This window comes from Maudiozyma barnettii (assembly GCF_903064755.1).
Source record: "Maudiozyma barnettii strain CLIB 1767 genome assembly, contig: KABA2_03, whole genome shotgun sequence".
Taxonomy (NCBI): Eukaryota; Fungi; Ascomycota; class Saccharomycetes; order Saccharomycetales; family Saccharomycetaceae; genus Maudiozyma; species Maudiozyma barnettii.
The window spans coordinates 240,010-253,862 of NW_024545240.1; the positions used below are offsets into that span (position 1 = coordinate 240,010).

General features: G+C 33.6%; 6 protein-coding genes across 6 annotated transcripts; 2 read left to right on the forward strand and 4 right to left on the reverse strand.

Annotated features, from left to right (window-relative positions):
* Positions 1-224: 224 nt before the first annotated feature.
* EHT1 (medium-chain fatty acid ethyl ester synthase/esterase) lies at positions 225-1,592 on the reverse strand (the record flags this gene model as incomplete). Its single annotated transcript, XM_041549579.1, has 1 exon — positions 225-1,592. One exon carries the CDS (start codon positions 1,590-1,592, stop codon positions 225-227), a length of 1,368 nt encoding a protein of 455 aa, XP_041405513.1.
* Positions 1,593-2,198: 606 nt separating this feature from the next.
* FZO1 (mitofusin) lies at positions 2,199-4,847 on the reverse strand (the record flags this gene model as incomplete). The annotated part of the gene is made up of 1 exon (XM_041549580.1): positions 2,199-4,847. The coding sequence occupies one exon, from the start codon at positions 4,845-4,847 to the stop codon at positions 2,199-2,201; it is 2,649 nt and encodes an 882-aa protein (XP_041405514.1).
* Positions 4,848-5,794: 947 nt separating this feature from the next.
* NOG1 (putative GTPase NOG1) lies at positions 5,795-7,735 on the forward strand (the record flags this gene model as incomplete). The annotated part of the gene is made up of 1 exon (XM_041549581.1): positions 5,795-7,735. One exon carries the CDS (start codon positions 5,795-5,797, stop codon positions 7,733-7,735), a length of 1,941 nt encoding a protein of 646 aa, XP_041405515.1.
* An 816-nt stretch (positions 7,736-8,551) lies between these two features.
* Positions 8,552-10,267, forward strand: DTR1 (Dtr1p; the record flags this gene model as incomplete). Its single annotated transcript, XM_041549582.1, has 1 exon — positions 8,552-10,267. One exon carries the CDS (start codon positions 8,552-8,554, stop codon positions 10,265-10,267), a length of 1,716 nt encoding a protein of 571 aa, XP_041405516.1.
* Positions 10,268-10,429: 162 nt separating this feature from the next.
* RPS6B (40S ribosomal protein eS6) lies at positions 10,430-11,590 on the reverse strand (the record flags this gene model as incomplete). The annotated part of the gene is made up of 2 exons (XM_041549583.1): positions 10,430-11,134; positions 11,585-11,590. The coding sequence occupies 2 exons, from the start codon at positions 11,588-11,590 to the stop codon at positions 10,430-10,432; spliced, it is 711 nt and encodes a 236-aa protein (XP_041405517.1).
* Positions 11,591-12,288: 698 nt separating this feature from the next.
* On the reverse strand, positions 12,289-13,713 carry SMP1 (Smp1p; the record flags this gene model as incomplete). The annotated part of the gene is made up of 1 exon (XM_041549584.1): positions 12,289-13,713. One exon carries the CDS (start codon positions 13,711-13,713, stop codon positions 12,289-12,291), a length of 1,425 nt encoding a protein of 474 aa, XP_041405518.1.
* Between the last annotated feature and the right edge of the window lie 140 nt (positions 13,714-13,853).

Consider the following 13,853-nt stretch of genomic DNA (forward strand, 5'->3'; position numbering starts at 1 on the left):
CTCGTATATATGTATATGGATCCTTTTCTTGTTCCCCTTGATATTGAACTGGACTATTATTCATAGTTTTATTGAACTTGAATAGTATTGGTAACTTGTTTTGAACAATTTACTTTTTTTTTTCATTTTATGGTTTCTTCGAACGCGCGTAGATAGTAAAAAAGAACAATTCCAATATATATATATTGTATTCATTATATAAGGAAGTAAATACATATATCCTATTACAATACATTCTTATCAAAACTGTCAAAGAATTGAGCTAATGCTCTGGTGGACCAAGAGTCCCCATCAGATTGAATGTACGATAAATGACCCCCCAAATCGGTTTCATATAATGCGACATTGGAATTTTTATTCAAATATTCTTGTGGGATGGCAACATCACCAACAACTGGATCATCCTTAGAATTTATAGCTAATAATGGAATAGCAACATTTTGAATTCTATTTAACGAAGTGGCTTCTCTATAATAGTCCATACCACTCTTGAATCCTAAACATGGTGCAGTAAAGACATTATCAAACTCAATTATCTTGGTCATTTTAAATGCTTTTTTCAAATTGGATTGAGTGAATGTATAAAATTGAGGATTTTCAACTGTAGGTTCATGATCAGGTTTAGTACCTTCAGGAACCTCTAATTCACCCATATTAACTTTGACTAATCTAACCAAGAATTGAGTTATTGACTTTGAGAATAAGTTTCTAGACCAAAAATCATTTTGTAATTTATCAGCTGATAGAACCATATCCCATGGATTACATAATGTAGCAGCTGCTTTCAATGGGGTCTTTTCACCAACACGTGCCAAATAATTGGATAACATTAAAGCACCAAATGAACAACCTACGGCATAAAGGTTTCTATCTGGCTGTCTTTCTTTCTCTCTTAAAGCAAAGTGTTCAATATCACCCGTATGTAACCCGGTAAATAATGCATGAGTAGTAATCTTGGATCTTGCACAACCTCTTGTGTTTAACACAACAACTTGGAATCTACCATTATCAATCTGGGATAAATGCATGGCTAAAGATCTAATAATAGGTTCATGGGAACCACCTGCCAACCCGTGCATGATAATTACAACAGGACGTGTATCGTCATGAGTTTCCTTTAATTCAGATTCTGACATGTATCTTGTACGAGGATGTAAACGAGGCCAGTTGTCAGGATGAGTCTCAGCTTCATCCTTGTTAAACTTTTCTATATCAAATTTACCTGTAGTTTTATCCTGGTTATATTTAGTAGACCAATCTGATCTAACCCAATCAGCAGTACATACACCATCCTCAAATTGAACAATTTCTCTGCCATAAAAATTTGGGAAGGATTTGGAGAAATCAGCAGCACTCAAATACATGGTTTGCAAAATACCAGTGAAAATCTTAGGATCCAATCTAAATTTAGCACCATCTTTTAACGCAGGTACATGTTGTTGAACAAATTCATTAAATGGTATAGTTTCTTTTGAATCCTTTAATGAGATTTCAACAGAACCCTTTTCACTTACATGTTCTTCTACGCTACCATTATAACCCCAATGAAATGGGTTAATCAGTGGGTATGTCTTAATTCCGTGGGTTAACATGGTATGTAACTACTTCTTTCTTTTAGAATATATGGTAAAGAACAGATTGATTAGTTCCCCTATTTTCTAAGTTAATAACTAATTTCTCGAGGACAAAAAAGTGAAAATGAAAAAAAAGTGATAACAATAAAGTTGTCTAAATATATATGCTATTTTGTGTCCTCAATATGTAAGGGTTCAAAGAAAAACTTCTCTTCCCATTTATTTATATATAAATAGTCAATTAACTAACGTATGCAAGTTTTATGTCATTGTCTTCATGGCTTATCTAATTGAAAATAAACCGTCCCTCATTGCGCGACTTCCGAATTTTATTTACTTTTATACTTATTTTGTACGGAGAGTTCACTGAGAGAACGCGAGAATAATAATTAGATTTCGGTCTCGGTTATAACTGACAGAATCCGGAATAACGAATGATAAAACTTTTCAAAGGTTTCTCTCATTGTTTGTGTTAATGTTTCATCGTATTCCATCGGTTCAGCTTTAAATCTAGTTTACAATGTGATTACAACCTTTAATGTATCGTTTGTCATTGAAATATATATATTATACATATATACTTTTATGTCCTTGTAGAAGGATGAATTGTTTTCAATAGCATATTTAGTCAACTTCAAGGTTGATGCTGTCAACTATGTTTCTTTCGGAAGTAGTCCTCTGTAAAATCTCAGTGAAGAATTTGATAGATATTGTGTTGTTCTCTTGTTTTCTTTCCAGTTCATGTTTCTTTCCTTGTTTCTTGTCGACTTCTAATTCACATGTCTTCATTATTTCTCTCGTTGGAGTCTTTAATACTTCTTGGACTTCGTTGCTAATACGTCTGGCATTTGTATGGATGTAATCCATCTGGATCAAATGTTCTTTGTACTTTATTAACAAATTTTGAGGTAAGGCTCTTGGAATATCGTAAACTATATATGCCATTCCAAGTAATGAACCTGCAATTACAACAGAACCTGCAATTTGACCTAAGGATTTCCATGAAAATGCACTTAGTCCATTGAATATTACTGTAGTTGCAATTTTTGAACCACCAAAGGAATAGATTGCTAGTGCAGGTAATTTGGAAGTAAATAACAAAGAGGGTCTCTTCCAATATTGACTTAATGGATAATTTCCAAGACCTAGGACAGATCCTACAGTGGTGATGCTCTTATTATCCTCAGTTTTGTTTTGTTTTTCGATCTCAGCAGGTTTCTTGTGCCAAGATATTTTCATCGGACTAAATAATGCCCACGATAGGTACTCAATTAACCCATCCAAAGATGGAGCGTATAGATCAGAAAAGGTTAATGGAACAGAGAAGTTTTTAGATATTTGATGAGTGCTTAGACTAAACATTAATCCAACATCAAATATTCTATTTGACATAAATTCATCACCCAACTCATCTCTGCCAGTAGAGTAAATTTGTTCAACGACTGTTTTGGTGGTATATCTGGCATGAAGTTCACTTGCTACAGTACTACTTTTAATTTGATCCTGAAAATAATGTTCAGTTTGAAATACAAAATCGTAAAGACGTGAAATACCTGGGTATTGTGGTAAATCTTGGCAATCAATAGACAAACAATTCATTATATGATTCTTTGTAAAATCGTATGTCTCAGTGACAGTTTCTTCGGATAATTTATCTATGGATTGTGTGACGCCTCTATAACGTCTTTTGATCGTATCTACAGTCTCTGTTAGGTATAATAATTCTTCTTTGATCATGTTCTCCTCATTTCGATATATTGATAAGTTATTATTGGAAATTTTGCCAATATCCGAGAGAACTTTGCATAAATAAGTTTTAGCAGGTAATAGTTTTGATTGGGACCTTCTTTTCAACACAAAATTACGTAAAGAATTTTCTAAATTCTCAAAATCGGGATCTATATTGATGTCGTCACTATCATTATCGTCACTATCTCCGTTATCATCTGGGTTTGGTGAGTTACCGTTTTCTAATTCAGGTTCAGATATGAAATGGACAAATTCTTTAGATCTCTTATATGTTTCGGGTGATAAATCCTTTATTTGTTCTAGTATCAACTTTTTACATCTCTCTTTATCTTTAATTCTATCGAATTTTTTCACTACAAAGAACATTAATTTTTTCTCTCTAGAAGCAAGTGAAATAAATTCTTTTGCAGAAAGAGTTAATTGATTCTCTGCATTGACTACAAATATCACCAAATCAATCTCTTCTTGACGAGCCATAACTTCCGATGTTTGTACTGAATCCATATTCAAACCGGGAGAATCTATCAAGGAGATGTCCACAGTCCCATTACGTAATAGACTCTTCTCTGTGGGTCTTTTATCATCCTTAATATAAATCTTTAATAATGCGTATTTATCATTTTGCATTACTAGTTCATCCAATTCCATTAATGTATGTATTTCATACGTCATATGGTTTTTAATATCATATTGATCAGCACATTCTTTGACTGTTGAAGCTAAACTATTTGGTATGGCATGTACTTCTTCAATACCTTCATTTTCACGTGCTTCCAATATTTCACAAAATACATTAGTGCAAGGTAATTGATCTTCTGGCAATAATTGCCTTCTTAATAGGTTGTTGCAAAATGATGATTTTCCTGTATTTAAATCACCGGTTATAAACACTTTTGACGATACATCATCAACTCTATGTTGTAAGGAAGCTAAATGCTCAATTGATTTTTCTATCTGATTATGTAATAATGTAGCCATTGCATCATTATCTAATTTAAAATCATTTTTACCGTTAGAGTTATTATTATAATGGCCATCCATTCTTAAGTTAATTTGTAATACTTGTAAATCTTGAGATATATCTACCTGAACGGGCCTCGTTGAATTTTCTTCATTAATTTGTTGTAACAGATTCCTTAATGTCGCTATGGAAGAATTTAATTTCGACCTATTATTATTATAATTCCATTGACTTAATTGTGATGAAACTAGACGTTCTTGCGATGATGGTATAGCACGATGTTTTTTATTATTATTGTTCAGCTTACGTCTAGATAATCCATGTATATTGGATGGTAAATCAAGAGCTAGATCTTCATCGTCGTCATCATGACCATAAAGGTCCTGCATTGATTGTGGATCATCATCATTATCATTAATGGAAAAAGTGCCGGTATTTCTTGAATAAGTTATAGTATTAGCAGGAAGTTCAGCGTTCTTTTCTTCTTTATCGTCGCTCTCAGGTTTTTGGGTAGCTTTATGACTACTATTATTATTATTACTGGGTATATTCTTTTGTGACATCTTTAATACAAAGTTTTTTGCTCGTTCTATCTTTTTAAAAGGTTCTTATTTACAATTTGAGAAATAGATACAAAAAATTTGATTTAGCATATAATATATGTATACGTTCCGTCTCTCCTACAAAACTGATATGTATGTACGATATGTTTAAAATCTTTATTCCTTTACTTTTATTCTAAATCAAATCAATATATACCCTAATAGAAATGTGTATTGATCTAGCTCATCATCTCTTCCAGGCAGCCATATCCACTCTCTCTTTATCTTTCTGTTTCTTGCCGGTAAAGGTTTCCCTTTTTTTGGGGTGATTGGTTGTTCGTCCGAATCATTCACGGCAGAAAATATCAATTAGAAAATATTGCATATATTTCACTCTTATTGGAAGACAAACAGACAAAGAAAGAGATATTCTGTGCAGAGCAGTCCCGGAGTTATTTGTATAGTTAGAGAATGGATATATCTAGACTTGTTCATTTATAATGAATTGAACTTCCTCATGTTGCATAAAGTAATTCAGTATGCTAATTTAATACGAGAGTGCCCCCCATCACAGTTCAATGAGCGTAAGTAAATCGTTGACATAATTTACACCTAAATATCACGTTGTAGTCACGTGCAGCGATTAACCGTGCTCAGTGACCAACTTCGGACACAAAGAAAATAAGAAAAAATTTAAAACGAAAATTTTTCCTCTTCGCAGAGTGGAGCGAAATAGAAGCTCATCTCATCGCATGAAATTTTTTTTTTTTTTGATTATTTCATTTTGGGGCCATCATCTACTGGTATAACGATAATTATTAGAACATATTTACTGAATACTACTAAAAACTTGTTTGCTTTATTTCAGGTTACTTATCTTGTATTTGTATAACTTACTCCATTTATTTTTTATAGGTAGAAGCAAACTAACAAGTGTTCATTTTATCAAGAAGAAGAAGAAGACCAAAATGCAACTATCCTGGAAAGATATCCCAACAGTCCCACCTGCTAACGATTTGCTGGACATTGTTCTTAACAGAACCCAGAGAAAGACTCCTACTGTCATTAGACCTGGTTTCAATATTACCAGAATTAGAGCTTTCTACATGCGTAAAGTTAGATTCACTGGTGAAGGTTTTGTTGAAAAATTCGATGATTTATTGAAAGGTTTCCCAAATATTAATGATGTTCATCCTTTCCACAGAGATTTGATGGATACTTTATATGAAAAGAATCATTATAAGATCTCTCTTGCTGCCATTTCTCGTGCTAAGTCCCTGGTCGAACAAGTCGCTAGAGATTATGTTAGATTGTTGAAGTTTGGTCAATCTCTTTTCCAATGTAAACAATTGAAGAGAGCTGCACTTGGTAGAATGGCTACCATCGTAAAGAAATTGAAAGATCCTTTGAACTATCTAGAACAAGTCCGTCAACATTTAGGTAGATTGCCATCTATTGATCCAAATACCAGAACTCTATTGATCTGTGGTTACCCTAATGTTGGTAAGTCCTCTTTCTTAAGATGTATCACCAAAGCTGATGTCGAAGTTCAACCTTATGCTTTCACTACCAAATCCCTATATGTCGGTCATTTTGATTACAAGTATCTACGTTTCCAAGCTATTGATACTCCAGGTATTTTGGATAGACCAACTGAAGAGATGAACAATATTGAAATGCAATCCATTTACGCCATTGCTCATTTAAGATCTTGTGTTTTATACTTTATGGATCTTTCAGAACAATGTGGTTTCACTATTGAAGCCCAAGTTAAACTATTCCACTCTATCAAGCCATTGTTTGCTAACAAATCTGTTATGGTTGTTATTAACAAGACTGATATCATTGCTCCAGAAGATTTGGACGAAGAACGTTCCCAATTATTACAAACCATTAGAGACACTCCAGGTGTTGAAGTGATGGCTACTTCATGTCAATTAGAAGAAAATGTTATGGATGTAAGAAACCAAGCTTGTGAAAAATTATTGGCCTCTAGAATTGAAAATAAATTGAAATCTCAAGCTAGAATCAACAATGTCTTGAATAAGATTCATGTATCTCAACCTCAAGCTAGAGACGATGTAAAGAGAGAACCATATATTCCAGATCAATTTAAACAATTGAGAAAATATGATGCTGAAGATCCAGAGAGAAGAATGTTGGCTAGAGATATTGAAGCTGAAAATGGTGGTGCTGGTGTGTTTAATGTTAACTTGAAGGACAAATATCTATTGGATGATGATGAATGGAAGAATGATGTCATGCCAGAAATTTTGGATGGTAAGAACGTCTATGATTTCTTGGACCCAGAAATCGCTTCTAAATTACAAGCTTTAGAGGAAGAAGAAGAAAAACTGGAATCTGAAGGTTTCTATAATTCAGATGATGAGGAGAACTTTGATGGTTTCGAAGGGGAAGAGCTTGATGACATTAGAGAAAAGGCTGACTGGATCAGAGATAGACAAAAGAGAATGATCAAAGAAGCTAGAAATAGAAAATCTCTTAAGAACAAAGCTATTATGCCTCGTTCCAAATTATCTAAATCCTTCGGCGATATGGAAAAGCACATGTCTACTTTGGGACACGATTTATCTACTTTGCAAGATAAGCAAAGAGTACAAGCCGGCAAGAACAGATTTGTCGAATCTGGTGCTGATGTCGTCTTTGGTGGTTCTGAAGCTGCTTCTGCAACCAATGCTAATGGTGGTAAATTAAAACAATCCGATAGATTATTGGATGGTGTTGCTGACGGTTTCCAAAGATCTAAGGCTGAAAGAATGGCTAAATTGCAAAGAAGAGAAAGAAATAGAAATGCTAGAGCTGGTGAAGCTGATAGACATGAAACAGCATCTCTACCAAAGCATTTATTCAGTGGTAAGCGTGGTAACGGTAAGACTGATTTCCGTTAATCGGAATATGTTTTACATTTTACTCCCAAAAGTTATTTTTTACATGTGCATTTTCATCATTTCTGGTTTAAAAAAAACAAGCCCAAGTACTATTGTTCCTCCCTTATGTATAAGAGGATAGCAATTAGTAATACCATTAACCAAATAAGTATTTTTAAGAGATATGGGAGTCACATACTGATAGTTATTCCATCGTCTTAAACTTTATTGTATATTATTTACCTTTAATAAATTCTCAAAATATTTTGATATCTGATAACATATTTATTTATAAAAGTTGTTACGCGTTTGTTGGAAAATTGCAAAAGTGTATGATTATGATATTGGCAGTTCCATACACTTAATTCACAACATTAATATTTTATTAGTCGTTTAGATAAAAGAACTCACGTCATTACTATTTAACAAACGCTGAAGTCTTAAAATTGTTAAAGATATTTAAAATGTATTAATTTGAATAAAAATTTATCATCTATATGTAGTAATATACTATTTAGTAGTATTCTAGTTGGCAGTATCAACAAAGAATAGACATTACATATAAATAATGACTAGATGTCATAATATATATAGCATAAATACGTCATATATAAAACATATTTGTCGTAAATTTATAAATTTATGTTTTTTGCTGTCTTCGACTATTTCACTTGTTTAAAAAAAATAATCGACAAAATGTCTTAAACAAGAAATTAGCGTCACAAACAAAATAACAGTGACAATTTTAAGACATAAAAGGTCAAACAAAGTAAGTTCCTACAATTAAGTTCATGGGACATAAATATATATATCTATAAAAGAATTTGTTTGGAAAATATGCAATTCAATATGTTATTCCATACTGGACCTTCAAAAAATGAGCCCCAGCCTATTATTATGCAATCAAGCTCAAGTTACGATTCTTTTAGATCGGTAGAAGCATCACAGGAAGATATGTTGAACAATAACCTAAGCACAGATATTGAAAAAGATGTAACAAAACAATCCAATATAGATCATACATTGGCTGAGTTTCCATTTAATGTTGCACAAGATAAATCACCAGTGAAAGATTCAACAGTTGAGTTGGATGATACGCTATCGCTACATGAAATTCCTTACAGTTGTTTTACAAAGTGGCAAGTTTTCACCATTTTCTTTATTGTTATATTCATTGGATTTCTTGGGCCAATGTCTGGCAATATTTATATACCAGCATTGCCCTTGTTACAGCAAGAATTTAAGGTGTCTACTACCATTATAAACAGCACTGTTTCAGTGTTCATGGGTGTATTTGCTATTGGCCCCCTCTTCTGGGGTGCCTTTGCTGATGTTGGTGGAAGAAAAATATTATATATAATATCTCTTCTTATAATGGTTGTTGTTAATGTTCTACTAGCTGCGATGCCAGCAGATATCGTCTCGTTATATATTTTAAGAGTTGCACAGGCTTTTGGTTCTAGTTCTGTGATGAGTCTGGGGGCAGGTACTGTTACTGATTTAACAAAACCAACTCATCGTGGTAAAGCAATTGCCTATTTTATGTTAGGACCAAATCTCGGTCCAATTGTAGCACCAATAATTGCAGGTCTTATTCTAATGCATGGTGAACATTGGAGGTGGCTGTTTGGATTTACCTCAATAATGGGAGGTGTCGCTTTGATAATGGTTATTATTGTTTTACCTGAAACATTAAGATGCAAAATTGGGAATGGTGACCCAGGTTGGAAGAATTTTAGAGGAATTAACGATATTCAATCAGCAGATGATTCAAATCCAGTTGTTAACCCACAAACAAAGAAATGGAAGTTCTTCGCAGATATCGGTAAGTTCACACCAGCCACTGATTGTGTTGATTTTAGAGAGTTATATCCAAGTCCACCAAGGTTTAATTTAAAACTATATTGGAAACTCTTATTGGTCCTACCAGTTACTTTAACATCAATAGCAACAGCTTTACTTTTTGCTAATTATTATGCGTTCAGCGTCACTTTATCTCATTATCTGAAGGAAAATTACAATATGTCTATTCTTCAGATTGGAGCCTGTTATGTTTGTCCAGGTGTGTCAATGGTGTTGGGTTCACAAACAGGTGGACACCTTTCGGATTATTTGAGAAAGATATGGTTACGGAAACACGAAGGTAAGCAATATCCACTTGAGTTAAGACTTGTATTGCAATATCCTGGTATTTTAATCAACACTTTAGGTTGTGTTGGATATGGATGGGCCATTCATAAACATTATCCATTGGTTGTTGTTCTGGTATTTTCTGCACTAAATGCCTTTGGTTTGACGTGGTGTAGTAACACCACTATGACTTACTTAACAGAATTATTATCACGTAGAGCTGCCGGAGCTGTGGCATTGAGTAGTTTTTTTAGAAATGTAGCAGCTACAATTAGCTCTGCTGTTATTATCAAGTTCACTGAAATGCTTGGGATTGGAATGTCCTTCACTGTCCTTGGGTTATGTAATATCATTTCATTAGTCTCCATCTTTTACATTATCAGGTATAGTGGAACCTGGCAAAACAAGGTCAAACATATTTGAGCAAATAATGAGTTATAAACTTATATACAATTATCTATAACAAAAAATAATAATAATAATAAAACATAATAATCAAAAGTTTAAGATTTATTAGGCTATGCCAAATTATACAAAATAAAGAAGTATGAGGTAGAGAGATATGTATGATTTCTACAACGAAACTTAAGCCTTTAGGGAAGAAGCTCTTCTCTTTCTGATTTCAGCCTTTTCAGCCTTCTTTTCAGATAGTCTCTTAGCCAATAGTTGAGCGTACTCAGCGGCAGCTTCTCTTTGAGCTTGAGCGTTCTTGATCTTTAGAGCCTTTTGGTTTCTCTTTCTTTGTAGTCTTTGTGGAGTGACTAGTCTTTGGATCTTTGGAGCCTTGGTGTAGGTCTTTTCACCCTTGGTGACTTCTCTTCTAATAACGAAGTCACGGACATCATCTTCCTTGGTTAGACCGAAGAACTTTCTGATCTTGTTAGCTCTCTTTGGACCTAATCTCTTTGGGACAGTGGAGTCAGTGATACCTTCTAGTTCTTGTTCACCCTTCTTGACAATGACTAGAGATAGGACAGCTAGATCTGGACCAACAATGGAACCTCTAACAGACTTTCTCTTTCTTTCACCAGAACGTCTTGGTCTGTAACAAGAGACACCCTTGGTTAGAAGCAACTTGATTCTAGTTGGTAGTAGAACACCTTGCTTCATTGGGAAACCTTGCTTATCGTTACCACCGGAAATCTTGAAAGTGTAACCCTTGAATTCGTCACCGACGGATTCACCTTCAACTTCTTGACCGATTCTCTTGTCGAAGAAGACACGAATTCTGTGTTCATCATCGATTTCGTAGGTCTTTTGAGTACCATTAACTGGGTAGGAAATGTTCAACTGTTAAAAAATAAAATATATACTGTTAGTAATTAGGACATTTATAATATTTCAAAATATGGGGATTTGATTATTCGAATGTCTATGTTATTTCTCATGAATGTTTTAATTGTATTATAATATCATATATTTATAAGTATTTGATTACCGTTTCTTCATATTTTTGATTACGAAATGGCTTTTCAACAAATCAATAGTTGAAATTATTCAGTCCAAAAAGTCTTGTTCTGGTACTATTACTATATTGCAGTGGTTCATGTATAAATTTTGTTTTCTTGAATATCTTACTCAGATCAGTTATAGTTCATTCTTTTCCATTGTATGTTTTAAATGCTAGCATACTTCACTTAATGTCATTATATCATATTCAATTATATCTCAATTCATAACATCCTTCTATTAAACTAGAACATATCGAAAAATTCGTCCACTAAATATCTCTCCACATACCTTCATGATTTCGCAATTATCTTAACGATCTTTTGTGATAAGTAGTATATAATGAGATTTGTTATCTATTTATTTAAGCTTTATTTTAATGTATATCTTACTTAGTATACAAATTTCAGAATTAACGTCTACATTTGTTAGCGAATTGCAGTTACTTAGTGTGCCCTCTGAAACCTGAGGCGAACCGTTCGTTGGACTGGCACCAACTATGAAACATTTTCGCAGAGGATAGCAACTGAGCTTCTTCCCGTTAGCTCTAAACGCGTCTTCTGTCGGTCAACTGCTATAGTATGAAATTTAAATTTGAAAATTTCAAATTCAAAAAACAAAAAGTAGTTTTAAAAAATAATCCGAAAATAAAAAAATAATCAATATTGTTTTAAAATACAAAATGGTGTGTGGGTGTTATCCTGAGGTACGGATGTTAAAAGTCACAGAAAGTATATATTTGACTTAAAATCCGATTCCTCACACTAATAAAAACATTAAGCATATTTTATAATGAAATAAGCCATAAACCAGTAATATGGGTATGCTCAATTCCATATAAGTATATATATATTTGATTTATGTATAATTGGATAATTATTTGAGCTTTTTTTCATTATTTTTTATATACTAATGTAGATAATTTTATGTATTTTTTTTTAGTTTTTATAAATGTGACATTACCCATGACTATGTTCGATTCTTATTGCAATATGTTATACTTTTTCAGTCTCTACACTCACTGCAACTTGTGACTTTGGAGATGGATGAAACTGTTCATGATTCATATTAGCGCTACTTGTGGTAGGAATCGTTGTTGAAGATGTACTATTTGGTCTTCTTACACTAGGTAAGACGATCCTATCAAAGGATGTCGGTGTAGGAGGCAAATATCTTTTATCCGGTGCAACCATATTAGTGTCTATGGGAGAGGGTCCCATAGCTAATGTTTGTGGATATGCTTGCAATCGATGGTATTCTGCTTGATACATTGGACCTGATGCAGTCATGTAGATTGGTACCGCACCACCAACACCGGAAAGTGGTGTAGTTCCAGCTTGATACCAACCATGAGCAGTGTCAATTTGCATTGCTGGATTGACATTAGGATCACTTAAATTATGTCTTTGTAAAGTACCTGCTGGCATTGGTTGTAAAAACTGTTGATTCGTTGTGTAAGGTAATACTCTCTGTGGGTAACCAACAGAAACTTGATGAGGCATAGGAGATGTAACAGGTAAATGTTGAACTGGTGGTGGAGCATAACCTGTTGGGGCAACACCTGCTGCGGCAATGCCTGCAGTCAATCCGTTTGTGTATATTGGTTGTTGAGGTACCATTGGGTTGAACTTCAAGGTCGGTAAGGTGTCTACCACTGAAGATGGAGGAGTAGTTTTATTCGATGATGTTACGCTTCTTTGTATGAAGGGTGGTGTTGCTGAGTGTCTATGAGGTTGTAGAGTCTGAGGAATATTATTGTTAGTGGTGGTGGTATCATTCTTTAATGAACCGTTATCAGTTGGATATTTATTGAAGGAGCGAATAGCATTGATATGAGGTAAATTTGGTGGCAGAAAAGTTAATGCAGGACGTATATTATTTTGAGTAGTTGATGATGATGTGCTAGTATCAGGTAGACTAGTTGTACTATGCGGTGATACTGGAGCCACTGTACTAGTTTCTTCAATATATAATCTTGGTCTCTTAGCAGGATTATGAATATCAGAATCTGTATTTTCAATTTCATTATTCTTTCTTTTAATTTTAACATCAGTGCTCTTTAAATTTGAAACAGAAGCGGCAACAAATCTAGTATTCTTCTTTGCGTAATTTCTTCTTCTAACATTTTTATTCAAAGTGACGAATTTTCTTTGTTTAAAATCTCCATAATCGGAAGGATGTTTAATGACATGCCTTAACGATTCATCATCGTTGTAATATTTCATCAAGTCATCCACTTCAACAGATGAATATTCGTAGAATGTGTTATTGGCCCCCAATATGATTAATGACACTTCGGCTTGACAAAGCACAGATAATTCGTGAGCTTTCTTGAATAGACCAGCTTTTCTCTTGATGAAAGTTACGGTTCTGTTTCTATCTTCGGTGATAGGTTGAATATCAATCTTCCGTCTTCCCATTGCAAAGTCTATGTTTATGTTTATGTTTTCTGTTTTTTTTACTTCAAATCCAAGTATGTGTGTATGAACAATTGGTATAACAAATCACAATACTAATCTATAATTAACTTTATTTTCATTGAATATGACTGTATACAAAA